The sequence below is a fragment of the Lygodium microphyllum genome, chromosome 4 (genome assembly GCF_053477565.2).
Source record: "Lygodium microphyllum isolate KBCC chromosome 4, Lygodium_microphyllum_v1.1.10, whole genome shotgun sequence".
NCBI classification, from domain to species: domain Eukaryota; kingdom Viridiplantae; phylum Streptophyta; class Polypodiopsida; order Schizaeales; family Lygodiaceae; genus Lygodium; species Lygodium microphyllum.
The window spans coordinates 22,432,761-22,447,380 of NC_141138.1; the positions used below are offsets into that span (position 1 = coordinate 22,432,761).

Below are 14,620 nucleotides of genomic sequence, written 5' to 3' on the forward strand. Positions count from 1 at the left end.
TGAACATTGAATGGCTTCTTAATTTTGTAGTTAATTCTCAATCAATCCAAAATTGATTACTAATATTCTATCAAAGGATTTCATAGTGCAAAACAAGGCTACCTTTGTGACCATTGAAAATAAACCACTCAATCAAACCAATTGACCAACCAATCACTAAAAACTCAATATCTCAAAATCAAGGTGGATTACTTCAACCGAGTACAATAAAAGAATAAAACACAATCATAGATAATTTAGGCAAAGCTCATGGTGTAAAGAACTACTTTTAACACCATTAAAGCTCAATCACACTTACCAATTGATTATTGAATCACTTAAAAACTCTACCCTATGTTACTCCAACCAAGTAAATTTAGGAAAGAAACACTAGAAAGTCTTGTAGTCATTGTAGGAAATGATATACATAAGCATGTATAGTAAGATGATGCAAAACATTTAAGGTTGGATATTAATGAATAGTCTAAAAAAATGTAAGATTGTGGAAAACTATTAAAGCTTAAACACCATAGTTCAAGGCTTACAAGGGAAAAATAGTAAAATGTTCAACCATTGTGTAAAAATTACACAACACTATTTAGAATTTGAGCAATGAATAGATAGTAAGAAGAGAATAACAAAAACTTCTCTAATTCCAAACAAACTAATACAAAGTTGGTTCTTCCACTCGTGAACCTCCACTATGAAGCTTAGAGCTGGCAATCTAGATATATGATAGGTGATGAGCTTAAGGCTAGCTAGCTAGGACTTTGACTAGGTTAAAAATAGATTAATTGAGACCTAAAAGAGGTCTCCTTTTTATAGCCCGAGAAAACAAAATGACCAACTTATCCAACCATATTATGAACCTTGCATAATCAACCACAGAACACTTCTAACAATATTCATTTTATGGGACCTTACGAGGGTGGGGCATATCTAACACAAAGGAGAGATTCTTGCATGAACAAGTAACCTCGCTCCAATGCAGAAAGGTATTTAAAGGAAAAGAATGTAATTTCCTCAAGACTCCACAAAAACAACAAAAAACAAGAAACAAGTACTGTAGCAACCAGGATACTGCAAATTATCCTAGAAACACGAGTAAGAGCTGTATTTTCAATCAAGAAAACTGTAACAAGGTAAGGGCGTAAACAGCACAACTATATAGGCAAAAGCCATTGCACTTGATGAAGGTTCATTACAAAGGCCATGGCAATCACTTGGCATCTCAAGTCAGCTAGCTGGCTAAGATTTTTTAAATGCAATTACTTGGCATGAATCTTGTGGGTCTTGCAAACTTTAAGCTACTGGCAATTACTCTACATGGATCTTGTAAGCCCTGCAAACTTCAAAGCTACCAACACTTACTCTACATGAATCTTTTAAGCCCTGCAAAGCTACTGAGAGGCGCCAAAAGCTGGAGAATAGTACATGCTTCAGTTTGATTGAGGTATCTTCAATATTTATTTTCTAACTACTACATTTCTCATTGATTATCTTACTTTTCCGACTATGAGAAAGTGCAATGGAAAAATTAGAAAAGACTTGTGAGCCTGCAAAGATATTGATATCTAGGTAATGTTCTGACATTGCAAGAAGCCACACTCTGACATGGAATATAATATAACAAGATAACTGTGATCTCTCTACTTTTCCATGTCTTGTTGATTCCTCCAAACAGCATCTCCCTTATCCATGATGAAACACATGGGAGTTGAGAATGGAAGTCGGTAGGGAGCTTATAATTTCACGACTGTTACATTACACCTCCCTACAAAAGGTTGTATAAACATAGGATGACGAAGAGAGACCAGTTGCACTGTCACATACTGAACCATTTTCAACTCTTCAATATCTGCATTCCAAAACAGCATGGAAATGATCTTCCAAGCACAAATGAACCCAGGTAAGTTATTCTATGAGACGACTCTTGCAAAAGTGGTCAATTTCAAACCACAAAAAATCCGCAAATTTAATTGAGTCTGAATACCACAAGAACTTGCTATTGCCAGTGTTGAGAAGGGTCAATACTGGCAATGCTGCATCAAATAAAATTTTGATGCAACTGGAATAGAAACATAGCACCAATACACCAGCAGTGAGCGAAAACACATGTCTAAGGCCATCGACCTTTGACGATGCAGGCCCCTCCAAGGACAGCTATCACTGTGCAGCTCAGAAAAATGGGAATGAAGCACCTGCAGGGACTCCAATTCTAAATAAACAACTTATTTTAGGGGGACATAGGTCGCAAGGCCACCAACAATATAGCTGTTGCTATGTGTAAAAACTCCCAATGTGGTAAACCAAACCACTCTCCGAGAGAGCCAGTCTTACAAAGACATAGTCCAGTGCCAGACCAGATTTCTCAGCTTGATGATTGACGACGTGCAGAATAAGCTCTGTATGCAGCTACACCAACAACCACAACTGCAGCTCCCACTGCACAAAAAGAGCTAAATCAGAGCATGTACTTAAACATGCAAAGGATACAGATATCGACAAAAGCTAGCACAATACCTGAAAGAAATACAAGTGATCGATTAACTATCCGTTTATAGTGTTGATAATTCTTTCCAGCCTCTGTAACTGGAATGCTAAGATGAGGCCGTTGTGCAGCATTGACAATCCTGCGATATATGTTACCAGTATCTCCTAACTTCATGCTCACCGATATCGGAGCTTCCATACCCATATCTTGACAAACCTGTAAAACATACGCAATCAACAAATCAAGATATCTATATCAATGCATCTCAACTCATGAAAAACACTTCAAAAGTCACTGACCCTGGCTGAATCAGTAACAGCTGCAGCATGAGGGCCCAGATCATCTTTGGCTGCCACCAGAAGGCAAGGAACCTCAAAGCCGCTGCTTTCACCATGTGCAGTGACTTCCAGCAGAAGTTTTGCTGTTTGCTTCCATGACCCCTCATCTGAGCTGGATTATAGAAAAATCAACAAGAGTTAAGGAACACACACTTGATTTTCAGAATTGCCAACATCACAAAAAATATCACAAAATCACTACAAGAATAGTCGTCATTCTTTCAAGACATGCAGAGTCTTGCTGTTTCCCTGCCTTCAGTTTGCACTTACCTATCATAGATGAAAGCTGCTACATCACATGAGGCCAATGCATCCTTCTTCTCAAGAAGACTTGAGACTGAGTCACTGGGAATTTCTCGCAGAATAAGTGTCTTCTTTGATCCCTGAAGTACAACTCCATTAAGATAAGTGATTCCCATGCCAAAGGATGTGTCTTATGAACTCATCAATGAAAGGAACTCACCCCAATATGTTCAACAAAGTTAACAGCATATTTGTCTTCCTCCGTATGTGCATAGTTGTCTGCATAAGGCCTGAATTTACTCATATCAGTTCATCGTCCAGGGCATCTGCATTACACAAAAATTAAACACTGATTGACACTTACTTTCCAACTAGCGCATGTAGGAGGGCAGTTTTGCCAGCCCTCAAAGGCCCAAATACAAAACACTGAAACACATTTCGCTGAGAGCGCTGTTTTTTGCGATCCAGACGACGCCGTCTTGTAATTTGAAATGCAGTAGCCAAATCACCTGGATAGTTCAGATAAGAGAGATGTTCCAGACTCTTTACTGGATCAAGCAATGTCAACAAAGACCACTGCACAGAAAACAAGAAATTTTAATGGAAATTCCAATATACACATGGTCTTTTGTAGCTCGTTATTTGTGCATTACATGCCAATCATTTTAAAAAGTGGACAATGTGCAAAAATCTCTATTGCCCTGGCCCTTCCACAGGCTGTTTCACGTCAAACTTGCCAGCTTATGGTGGCAGTCAAACACGCATTTACGTTTTTCAACAAGTAAACAACCATGCACAAACTCAACAGGAGCTGAGGTGAGTGCCAAATAGACTTACAAGCTGACTCGTGCCTTAGAATTTGAGGAAACTAGAGGCAAACCTGCGACAAAAACCCATTCTCAGTGAGGGCACCCATAGCATTCTTTTCAGCACTGCCATTATATATTGAGTCATCCCAAGGACTGCAAAAAGAAAAAGGGAAATGTCACAATAATTCCTTCATGCAGTACAAATGCTACTGCTACCTGTACATAACCTTAACCAATAAAAAATAGATCACAAAGAGCCTAAGGAGATAGTAAAACCTAGTGTCACTGAGCTTACTAGCAAGTGTTACACACCTCGCAGGTGCAGTGGAAAAGAGTTCTTCTAGATCTTCAGACCTTAAAGCTCTATCCTGTACAGTTGCAAAGGTTAAGTCCTAAACTGACATATGAAGTTGCTAAATGCATTCATATCTCATACATGGCAGATAGTCCCATACTTTTCTTAGGCCTGTTAATTTATCAGTATCAATCTACATGGAAGCCATGGTAAAAAGAAATACAATTTTTCAGGATTGATTCATTTCATGTAGGGGTGTGGTGAAGATAACAAACAAGCATTAAAGGGGTGCCTTCAAACATCACATAACCGGGAAAAAGTGAATAGTGTTTTCCACAAGTACACGCAGAACAGCCTTGTGAATGAATGCTGAATTAATGAGCAACAGCTGAGAAGTTTTTTGTTAGTACTTACCCCATCCAAATCAAAAGCAATGAAGATCCCTCTCAAAAAGTCAATTGCTTTATCTGTGAGCTCCACACTCTGTAAATTTCAGAGCATTTAGACAACTATTACAAACAAGAAATGCTAAATAGAGAAACATCTGCAACCTTTCAATAACCTGATCCGATGCACGTTTGAATGAGGGATTCTGAAGCAAGTCATCTCGAAGCTTTATCTCATTGTCATATCCAAACTTTCGGAGAACTGTCCAAGTAGTTTCCAATCGACCACGTTCAATGAAAAGAGCATGTAGAAACAAGAATCCTGTCAACGTAAGGCCATTGTCATTCACACCCTCAGGAAGTTTTTCGGCTACAACTTTCTTCACTCCCACAACTTCCGAAGGTTGCAAGGGTGCATTAAAGCACTTAACCTGCACAAGAGGTCTTAGGTGAAAAAGCTAACATTCAAACCTGAGTGTGAGACTGCAGCTTCAAATTACAAGTATATTCAGAGTATACCTGAAAATCATTAAGCTCAGCATCACTCAACGCACCATCTCTGTCATGGTCACAAAGAATGAAAATCCTCTTCAATGCTTTAACACAACGTGGCTTCAAAGTCTGTGATTCTTGATCGAAAAGAGGTGCTGTTGGATGCAGTACTGCCTTTTGTGCATAATAGAAAACCTCTGCAACCTGCAACAAATAAGAAGGTTATGTTATTCCACAGGGTAATCTAACTCACAAACCCTGCCAAATTTGAATCAAGACAAAAACAAAGCCTTATCTCTAACCAACGACTAGAACTTTCAGTTCACTTTCTTGCCACCCTTGCTTCCACCGGAAAACTGCATCAGCAGCCATTACAAAAATGCAAGTAGCATATAACCAGTATAACTCCAGACTCTTACAACCAGCAAATCAATACTTGAGGTTGAAGACTCGAGAGCTAGTTGTGATGGCTGAAGTGCTTGCAAGTTGCTGCTGGCTGTATGGACAACCGGTGACATGCAAGCAGGAGACGAAGACCCATGGCTGCAATAAGCCCTCCAGTCAAGTCTCCTTTGATTGTGAGCACTAAGCAGGCCTTGTACTTACTCCTATGCGATTTTCCTTAATTGTGAACTAACAAAGTGTATTATCAGGCTTCTCTCAAGATGGCAAGAAAACAGCACCCCCTCTTATGCAAATACCCTTTCAAACTTCCAGTGGACAGCTTCAGTGGGTGATTCTTGCTACAAGCAGGTCCTAGCTTCCTTCATCGCCCATTTTCCACCTCATTTAGCACAAAGCATCCTTACTTTCCGACCACATGGTCCCTTCCAACATTACATGGGTGTCTCTCTCCAACTCCCAAAAAATGCATAGCAATCCTCGACCTTAGCAGTGCCCCAAGAAGCCTATGGATAATGGCTTGGCTAGCGCATTGCAAGTGCACCTATGCATTAGCTATTGGGCCTTTGACCATGCAAAGCTCAAACCTTAGAGACTCCGAAGTGCCAAACTGATCACATGTAACCTTCATCTTCTTTTATGATATAAAGGAATACTTTCCACGTTAAATTGTCAACACCCGTAGTCTCTTTGGAGTGACAAATTGAACACAACTCTCAAACACTTCTTTTCATCAGTTGGCATTAACTTTTCTGTGAGAGAACAAATCAAATTCACATGCAATTAATCCACTCTAATAAATAATCTGGTGGGAATAAAGTTCGTGCCAATTGATGAAAATAAGTGTTCAAGAGCTATGTTCAATTTGTCACTCCAAAGAGACTATGGGAGTTGACAATTTAATGTGGAAAGTATTCCTTAATAGCATAAAAGAAGATGAGGGTTACATGTGGTTAGTTTGGCAATTTGGAGTCTTTGAGGTTTGAGCTTTGCATGGTCTAAGGCCCAATAGCTAATGCATAGGTGCACTTGCCATGCACTAGCCGAGCCACTATCCATAAGCTTCTTGGAGCACTCAACACGTCGCCCCATCCGGCCTGATCCTCGCCCCCAACTGCACCTTGCCTCCTGTATGTCAAACAGTCACTTTTGTGAACATTTTTCCCCCTTTTTCTCTGCACTCTCTTTTCTTCTTTTCTTTCTTTTCCTTCTCTCTCTTCTCTCTTCTCTCTCTCCTCTCTTCTCTAGTCTTTTCTCTCACTATTCTTTTCTTTCTTTCTTATCTTTGCTTGCTCTCTCTCTCTCTCTCTCTCTCTCTCTCTCTCTCTCTCTCTCTCTCTCTCTCTATTTATTTTCCTTTCACACAAAGACTCAAGAGAGAAGTTTAAAGATTAAACTAACAAGTTTAAAAACTCTCTCCTTCCCTCTCCCTCTCATGATTCATCCATCTCTCTCATATACGGACAATGGCACAATGCACCATCCTCTCCCATGGGCCACCATTCAAATTTCATCTCTCTCTCTCTCTCTCTCTCTCTCTCTCTCTCTCTCTCTCTCTCTCTCTCTCTCTATATATATATATATATATAGGCCTTCTGCCAAGATAAAGACCTCACCATGAACCTGGGGAAGACCAAGGTCATGGTGTTCAACACTTCAACCCGATGGATTCGACGATCAGTACCCCCCTTCACATATGGCAAGGAAACCGTGGAAGTGGTCCACAGATATGTCTATTTGGGGATTACATTTTCAAGACCAAGATTCACTTTGAGAAAGGCAACTCAAGATAGATTGACACGAGGCTATGCAGCCCTCGGATCCATGGAGAACCAATGTGCTCGCATACAATTCCAGGAGCCCCGTACAAAGCTATGGCCATTTGACACTCTAGTCACACCAGCACTCTTGTACGGGGCTCCGATATGGGGATCCAGTTTCTACCACACGAGGGCCACACAAGACCAGCCACTGCCTCAAGAGGAGGCAGTTATACTATGAGGGATGGGAGCAGATGGAGAGACCCCTAGTACTTATGATCTCACGAATGATTCGGAGCAAGCTGCTGTGCCACACAAGATCATTAGAGCAGAGATGGGGGCACCGCCCATCGTAGCTGAGGCCCTCTTTCAAAGAGTGGCCTTCTTGCACCGACTATGGGACTTGCCCCAGCATCGGTACCCTAGATTCGCGCTGGAGTCGTCCAAATAGCTAGCATTGCAAGGGGACACTGAATGCTGGTATGCCCGAACAGAGACCTAGCTACAGCCGCATGGCCTACACATACCCACCTCCCCCCACTACAATACAGCCTAGATTGCCCCCACTTGGAGCTCAGCGGAGGAGGTGAACCGTATAATCAGAATGGACATCATTCAACTACACACGTCCAAGACATGGGTGACTCCTACAGAAGACCTAGGGACAAAGAAGGCTTTCTACCGTGAGCACTTACTACACATATCTCCAAACGGCTTCATTACCCACCCAAGCTACATGGACACACACTTGTCCCATGGAGTCAAAAGCACTATCGGACAGTTCCATACATCTTCACACCAGCTACGGGTCGAGACAGGTAGATACAAGGCCCACCCCTTCCCCTTGGAAGATCGGATCTTCCAAATCTACCAGCTCGAGCCGGAGACAGAAAAACACCACATATACAAGTGCCCAGCGTACTACGAGATCCAAGGACACTTCCACTGCCTATTTAGAGAAGGATTCGGGCCACTCTCCAAAGTGATGGATTTCAAGGACCAGAGATGCCTTGCGCTCTTCTTGCTGGAAATACGACGCCATAGAGACCACCTCCTTTGGACCTTGGAGCAAAGACAAGGAGCCACCCAACGCCTCCTCACAGAATTCTATCGAGAACCAACTACCATCCCCACCCTTGGGTCCCCCACCAACCCCACTAACCTCCCAGCCACGGGGGACCACCCTAGCCACAACCACGGCAAGAAGCAAAGCTCGGCACCCACAGCCAACCAGCCCCCGTCCCTGAAGGAGGCACATGTTGAGGATACAAGGGATACTACCCTGCCACCAAAGGGCCTTTCCCCGCCAATTCAGCCTCTCAATGTTAAATAGACCCATGCGAGACAGGATGACCAAGCTCCATGAGCAGTTCCACACCATACTTGGAACACATATGAATTGTACCTAGCCTATATACCATTTTGTACCTACTCAATTAGTTTATCATTCAGGCTTAGATGGTAATCTAAGTAAATGATAAGCGAAGAGCTTGTAAGGGTAGCGTGGAAGATACATTGACAAAGGCTTTAAAGGGGTCTTCCTTTTACAACTTGGAAAGGTAGTTTAATCAACCTATCCAACCATATTATGAGCCTTTCCTAGTCAACTTGGAAATATTCCCTTTACCATCGAGAAGTCTCTAATAACTCCCAAACACCGCAACTCAATGCATTGTGTCTCGAGTTACTACTAGCATAACTACTCTATCTAACCCAAAGGCTAAATCCACAAAGGTCATCTTTTTGCTATCCAATTACATAGACCTCATCTAACATACAAGTCAAGTCCCAACAAATGTCCATACTCACACATGGCTTCTTCTCATAATGGAGGCCTTACAACTTAGAGCACCATGGATCATCAACGGCACCTTTCAAGGGTGGAGCATTGAATATATCTAACAATTTCCAATTGTTCCTCCCACAAACAAAGAGGCTTCTTGAGATAAAACTATAAGTATATTCCTTACTTCTTAACAACATTATGCAAAAAGTGCACAAAGCTTGAGATCTTAGAAAAAAAAAGAAAATCTTACCCTAGAGGGGAAATAAAAGGATCTCACCCCATACTACTATTGTTATACATTTACCATATTTACATTTAAAAATAATGTAATTTGCTATAAATGGAGTTACAAAGTTGTCCAATGGATTCTCCGTACAAAGCAAAAGATGACTGCTATCCTTACTCCATCCATATTATCAACTCATGTTTCATGTTTATAGTATAGAAGAGAAAAATGATTGTTTCTACACTTTCACTGCACAAAAATAAGAGAAAAGAAGACTTCGAATAACTGAGATTAAGTTTCTTAATGAGTAACCCACTGGTCCTTAATCAATCTCATTTTTTATTCAAGACTAATTCATGACTAGTCCACCCAACCAAACTTAAGCTTAGGACCTGATTTATTACTTAAGTAAGTTGCTTACTCCATGAAACTTACGATGCAACTCAATTCTAAGATACAAACTTTTAATTTAATAAAAGTTTTGCCTTGCCGTTATACCACATATCTATAAACTTATCCACTACATGCCTAGTATCAAATCCTTCACCACCCAAGTAATGATTATTATACTTTTGAAAACTTGGTACATTTTAATTAAATCCTTGAGTTTATTTCTCATTCTAGTCATATTCCATTCTAAGTAAACAAGCATATATTTAGTACCCTATACTCTATTTACCAAAAAATATATTTGACATGCAATACAAATGAGATCTAAAGCAACATATATATTACTGCCACCATAAAAATTGTCTTAACATAAACATATTAACTAGTATTCTAATCATAGCAAGTTCCAAAGTGACCACTAGATATCTAAGTCTATCAATAAAGAAATACAAGTTTTACCCCCACCTTGAGCATTAAGCAACCCTCTAGATCTGTGCTCTACTAAACCTAATTGAGCCACAACTAAGATCGGCTCTAAATGAAAAGACTCAGAAAAAATTAAAACAAATTTTGAATAGAATGTTGTTTGCTATTGCATTTATCTTCTACTATCCAATATTAACATAAACTTGCATTCCACAATGTGTCTTTACTAAGGACAATGATTCCTCATCATTGTTTCCTCGTTGAAATTTTTGAAAACTCATTGTTGTTCTCATTGCTTATAGCACTTCACAAAATGTCTGCTTGCAACAAGACAACCAGAAGCTTCCCTTCTTAAAGAATATAGTAATATCACACAATCCTTTGCTGAAATCAAATTACATCAACTTGTATTTGCACTCGAGACAGTGAAACCCTTTTTTCTTCTTAGATAGGGTAGTAGATGACCTGATTTAGCACAATTTTTTCTCTCATCATCCCCAACTATATAACAAGATAGCATCTAAAGATAGTTAATAAATATTTCTAGATGTGAACTTTTTAACAACACACTTGCAACAAGTAGGACGGCAAGAGACAACATATTATGAGGTCATATCAAAGGTCTCAAATTGAAATTCAATGCAAAAGCCCTTCTTGAAAGACTCCACTTAGAATAAAGTCCCAACCATGTCCACATCTTCTAGTTGTTTCTCATCTCCTTCCACTACAAGAAAACCTTATCGAAAAAGACAACTAGCACAAGTGAATATCTTTGCCATTCATATAGAAATGATAAGAGGGCTTTAACTTATCACTCAAAAGAACAAGTGTCACAATTTTCTTTGCACATTGCTTTAGCTTGCTGAATAATGTATTTGGAGTAACATTTGGCCCAATCATTGAGCATGGACAATTAGAACTAAAAAAGATAGACAACAAACCATAGTGCTACTAAAGATTACAACTTCTAAAAGAAAAACATTGTGAATTTGCAAGGAGTGGTAGTTGCAACGGTAGTAGATATAGTTGCATGAGTTGCTTGTAATCTTGGTTATAAATGGAAATGTTGCAATTTCTAGAACAACCAAAAGCCCTACATCCAATGTCGTTGCACTTGAGGTGGAATCTCTCTTATCTTTCTTTAACTTGAGTGAATTAGCTAAGCCCAATGGTGCCAAATTTCCCTTATTAATTCAATCCCTTTTAAATACTTCCATGAACTATCATAAGCAAAACCATTAGACCCATTGCTAGCAAAGCAATCACTCCAAAACTTAGAATCCCTTTTTTGAATTTTTATTAAAATAAGAATAAGCTATGCTTCTAGTCGAGAGGTTGGCAAGCAAAATAATCATCTAGCTTCTTGCTAGATGTCTTTATTAAACCTATGTAGTGTCAACATCAAAACTACTCTCGTCCATATGAAGCTAGTACATTTCAAGATCTATCAAATAATGCCCCAACTTGTAGGGCCGCAAGAAACATGAGTTGCTAGCACTAATTTCTAGCCCCATGATAAAGCCAAAAAGTAAATTAAGCTCTTTAAGATTTTTGCACCTACAAGCTACCATCTCTAACCAACAAAACCAAGACCAAGACCAAGCCCCATTTAAAAGATATCAACTAGACATAACCCACATCATGAAGCAAAGCTTTAATGTCATAGATTATAACAACTTGTTGCATGATTAAACTGGATCCTCTTAGATTCTAGGTGATCATTGTGCAGAACTAACAATTCAAGCATATTACATTGTTACTTGATTGCCATGGATCCCCAAACACGACAGTAGCTGCCCAAATGGTGTTAAGGCCTTTGGCATATGATGGAAAGTAGTGCATCAAGGTTACCAAGTAGCAAGCCTAGGCATTCGTGCATTCAAAAATATTGAGGAGCTTCATAGTGAATTGATTAGTACACAACATGCAAATCTATAAGCCAATATATTCTGATCAAATTGAGACCTACAATTGATGAAGTGACCAATGTTGACTGCAAATTGTAAGAAATTAAACCTGGATTTGCTTAGAAGCTGAGCACTCAATGCATGTTTCTATCTCCCTGAAATCCTGCATGATGGGGGTCATCATTTGCTCGAGGCTGAGCTGGTGATCACTGCGAAGATCCAGTTTGCAGCCGACAACAATAACGGGTACCCGCAGCTGTCAGGAAGAACATAAACCAGTGATTGAAGTTCCGTTGCTTTAAATAACGTACCATTGGTTGGAAATTTTCTTACACCAAGATTTCGCAATTCAGGCAGCCAATAGCTGGAAAGGCGCTGTAGTGTCTGAGGTCTGTCGCATGCATATGTGATAATAATAGAATCTGCCCTCCTTAGCTCGGCCTCCGTTTTGGCTTTGTCCTCTGGCCTGAGAAAAGATATGGTGGTTACTGCGAACTTAGAGATGAACAATACAGACATCCTCGCATAAGTAGGCGTCCAAAGCACAATGTGAATAGTCTGGTTTGCAGGAAAAACCTAAGACAAACGGGCAATACAGGCCATCGTGTAGCTTACTTTTTGCACTCACCTTGATGAGGTATCAACGATTATGAGAGGGACCCTGTCAGGATAGTATTCGGGAGGAAGGCGGGTGAGCGGAACGACAGGAGGCACCATGGTGTTGAAATTCTCTGTCGCAACAGCAACGATGAGACTTGACTTCCCGGTGCCTGCATCGCCTACCACAACCACTCGCACGCTGCTCATGTTAGATAGACCTGCACTGGTCGCCATCTCTCTCTCTCTCTCTCTCTGTGTGCGCGCGTGTGCGTGTATCTGTAGTTAGAAACCTTTAACCCGCCAAAACACTGTTTTTCCTAGGGTTGGAATATAAGAAACAACAAAAGAGATAAACATTTTGTTATTGCTGCCGTCAGTCTAGGATTGCCTTTCGACATTTTTGCCGCACTCTTCCTTTTAAGGCAATTCTTAAGAAAACCATGGTAGTTTTTTTGCTTAAGTGCTTTTTTTACGTAATTTGGAGTGCATTTTTTGCTTAAAATTTAAAGTTCTACGTTATTTTTTTAATTGCGAGTTTTTATAAAATAATTTAAATCAAATGAAAACACCATATTGGGGAATATGGGAATTTCCCATAAGTTTGGGACACATGGTCAAATCTTTGGATTTGTCATAACTTGAACACTATAACTCCAAATGGAGCGCTCTATAGCTCAATAGATTCCATTTTTCAAGCGCTTTCCAATGATGGGTCATATCATATGGTTTTGAGAAACTTATGGGCATGTTATACGGGTGCCACCTTTTTAGTATTCAAAAAATGGGAATTGGGAGATTCCCAAACTCACCAATATTGTGTTTGAAGGAAATATATTCACTTCAAGATGTTAAAAAACCAACAATTTTGTTGAAGGTTATTGAATATGCCATTAGAGTGTAAGAAATCACAAATAAACTTGAAATTCAAGTTTTTTAACATGGAGTAGATCATATACAATGTATTTCTATACTAAAAGGACGTTGGCCTATACCCCAACAAATGTGAAATTGTTGACATAGCTCGAATCAATGGTTGCAAATCAAAAGCAACTTTGCAAGGTCGCTAAACAACATCATGAGCATTTTTTGAATGGATTCAGCTGAGAGCCTTGAAAAATGTCAACTATTCAATATATTGTTATATCCAATATTATTTGTATCAACATGGATATCTTGTCAATGATGATTGTGTCTACTTCTCTTAGCACTCGTGCATCTCTTATAATTATATTGAATATTATTGTGCATTGGTAGTGGAACATGGTAGAGAGCTTGTGTAGTCTAGTTGTGGCTACTCTTGTGCTCACTATCAGTAACATGCTCTTATTCTTGGCAATGAGATTGTAACCATAGTAGCGTGTGAGGAAGATTTTTCCACTACTTATTGGTGTGCCACTAATAATGTACAAGTCAAATGTTGCATTAACGAGTCAATTGTAGGCTACTTGTTGTTCTATTGTTAAAGGACTGTCAAGTATTATTTTAAACTCTCTTTGAGCATAGCATCTTGGTTTATGTTGATAGAACATTGCTGTGGTGCTCAGTTGACATTTGAGATACAATAAATGTTGCTAGATTATCTTTGATAAATGGAATTTTTTGGATGATCATATTCTTTAGAAGGTAGGCCTAGTTTGAGGCTAGCAAATTTCTTTGTGTATACTTGGTCATATACATTTTTAGGTCATCCTCATTCATCACAATACCATGTACTTGATACTTAATGTAATATAATCATGTCATGTTTTCATTGCTTAATAGTTCACTCTCAAATTTGAATACTACTCATTGCAATAACGCATTAAAGAATAAACCTTTAGTTTGGTGATATAGATAGAAATCAGTGGATTGTACCAACCTTTTGTATTATTGGATGATGTTTCCATAAGAGTCTTGTAGATTTCTTCGTGATCAAATCCATATGTGCCTTTGGTGATGCTATAGTTTTATGGTAGTCATAGAATGCCAAGTGGTCTAAGCTTGATGATTGGGTGCAATATAGATCCATGGCAATTTAAAGGTCGCTTCAATGGAGATTGGGTATATCGGCTTGGATAGTATTGCAACATAGATTAGTATTTTCTTGT

At 39.4% G+C, this 14,620-nt stretch overlaps 1 protein-coding gene across 1 annotated transcript; it reads right to left on the reverse strand.

Moving 5' to 3' along the window:
* Nucleotides 1–2,172: 2,172 nt before the first annotated feature.
* On the reverse strand, nucleotides 2,173–12,856 carry LOC148036876 (mitochondrial Rho GTPase 1-like). The gene is made up of 14 exons (XM_087675796.1): nucleotides 12,562–12,856; nucleotides 12,267–12,399; nucleotides 12,043–12,189; nucleotides 5,064–5,240; nucleotides 4,721–4,975; nucleotides 4,573–4,641; nucleotides 4,176–4,231; nucleotides 3,935–4,016; nucleotides 3,419–3,630; nucleotides 3,275–3,344; nucleotides 3,082–3,194; nucleotides 2,773–2,923; nucleotides 2,503–2,689; nucleotides 2,173–2,424 (listed from the first exon to the last, which is right to left on the reverse strand). Exons 1-14 carry the CDS (start codon nucleotides 12,765–12,767, stop codon nucleotides 2,351–2,353), a joined length of 1,932 nt encoding a protein of 643 aa, XP_087531922.1. The 5' UTR covers nucleotides 12,768–12,856; the 3' UTR covers nucleotides 2,173–2,350.
* Nucleotides 12,857–14,620: the final 1,764 nt, after the last annotated feature.

Coding starts and splice junctions, on each gene's coding strand:
- LOC148036876 (XM_087675796.1), bottom strand. CDS start 12,767: ATGGCGACCAGTGCAGGTCTATCTAACATGAGCAGCGTGCGAGTGGTT. Junction 12,400..12,561: donor ATCGTTGATACCTCATCAAG/GTGAGTGCAAAA, acceptor ATCTTTTCTCAG/GCCAGAGGACAAAGCCAAAA. Junction 2,924..3,081: donor GCAGCTTTCATCTATGATAG/GTAAGTGCAAAC, acceptor TCTATAATCCAG/CTCAGATGAGGGGTCATGGA.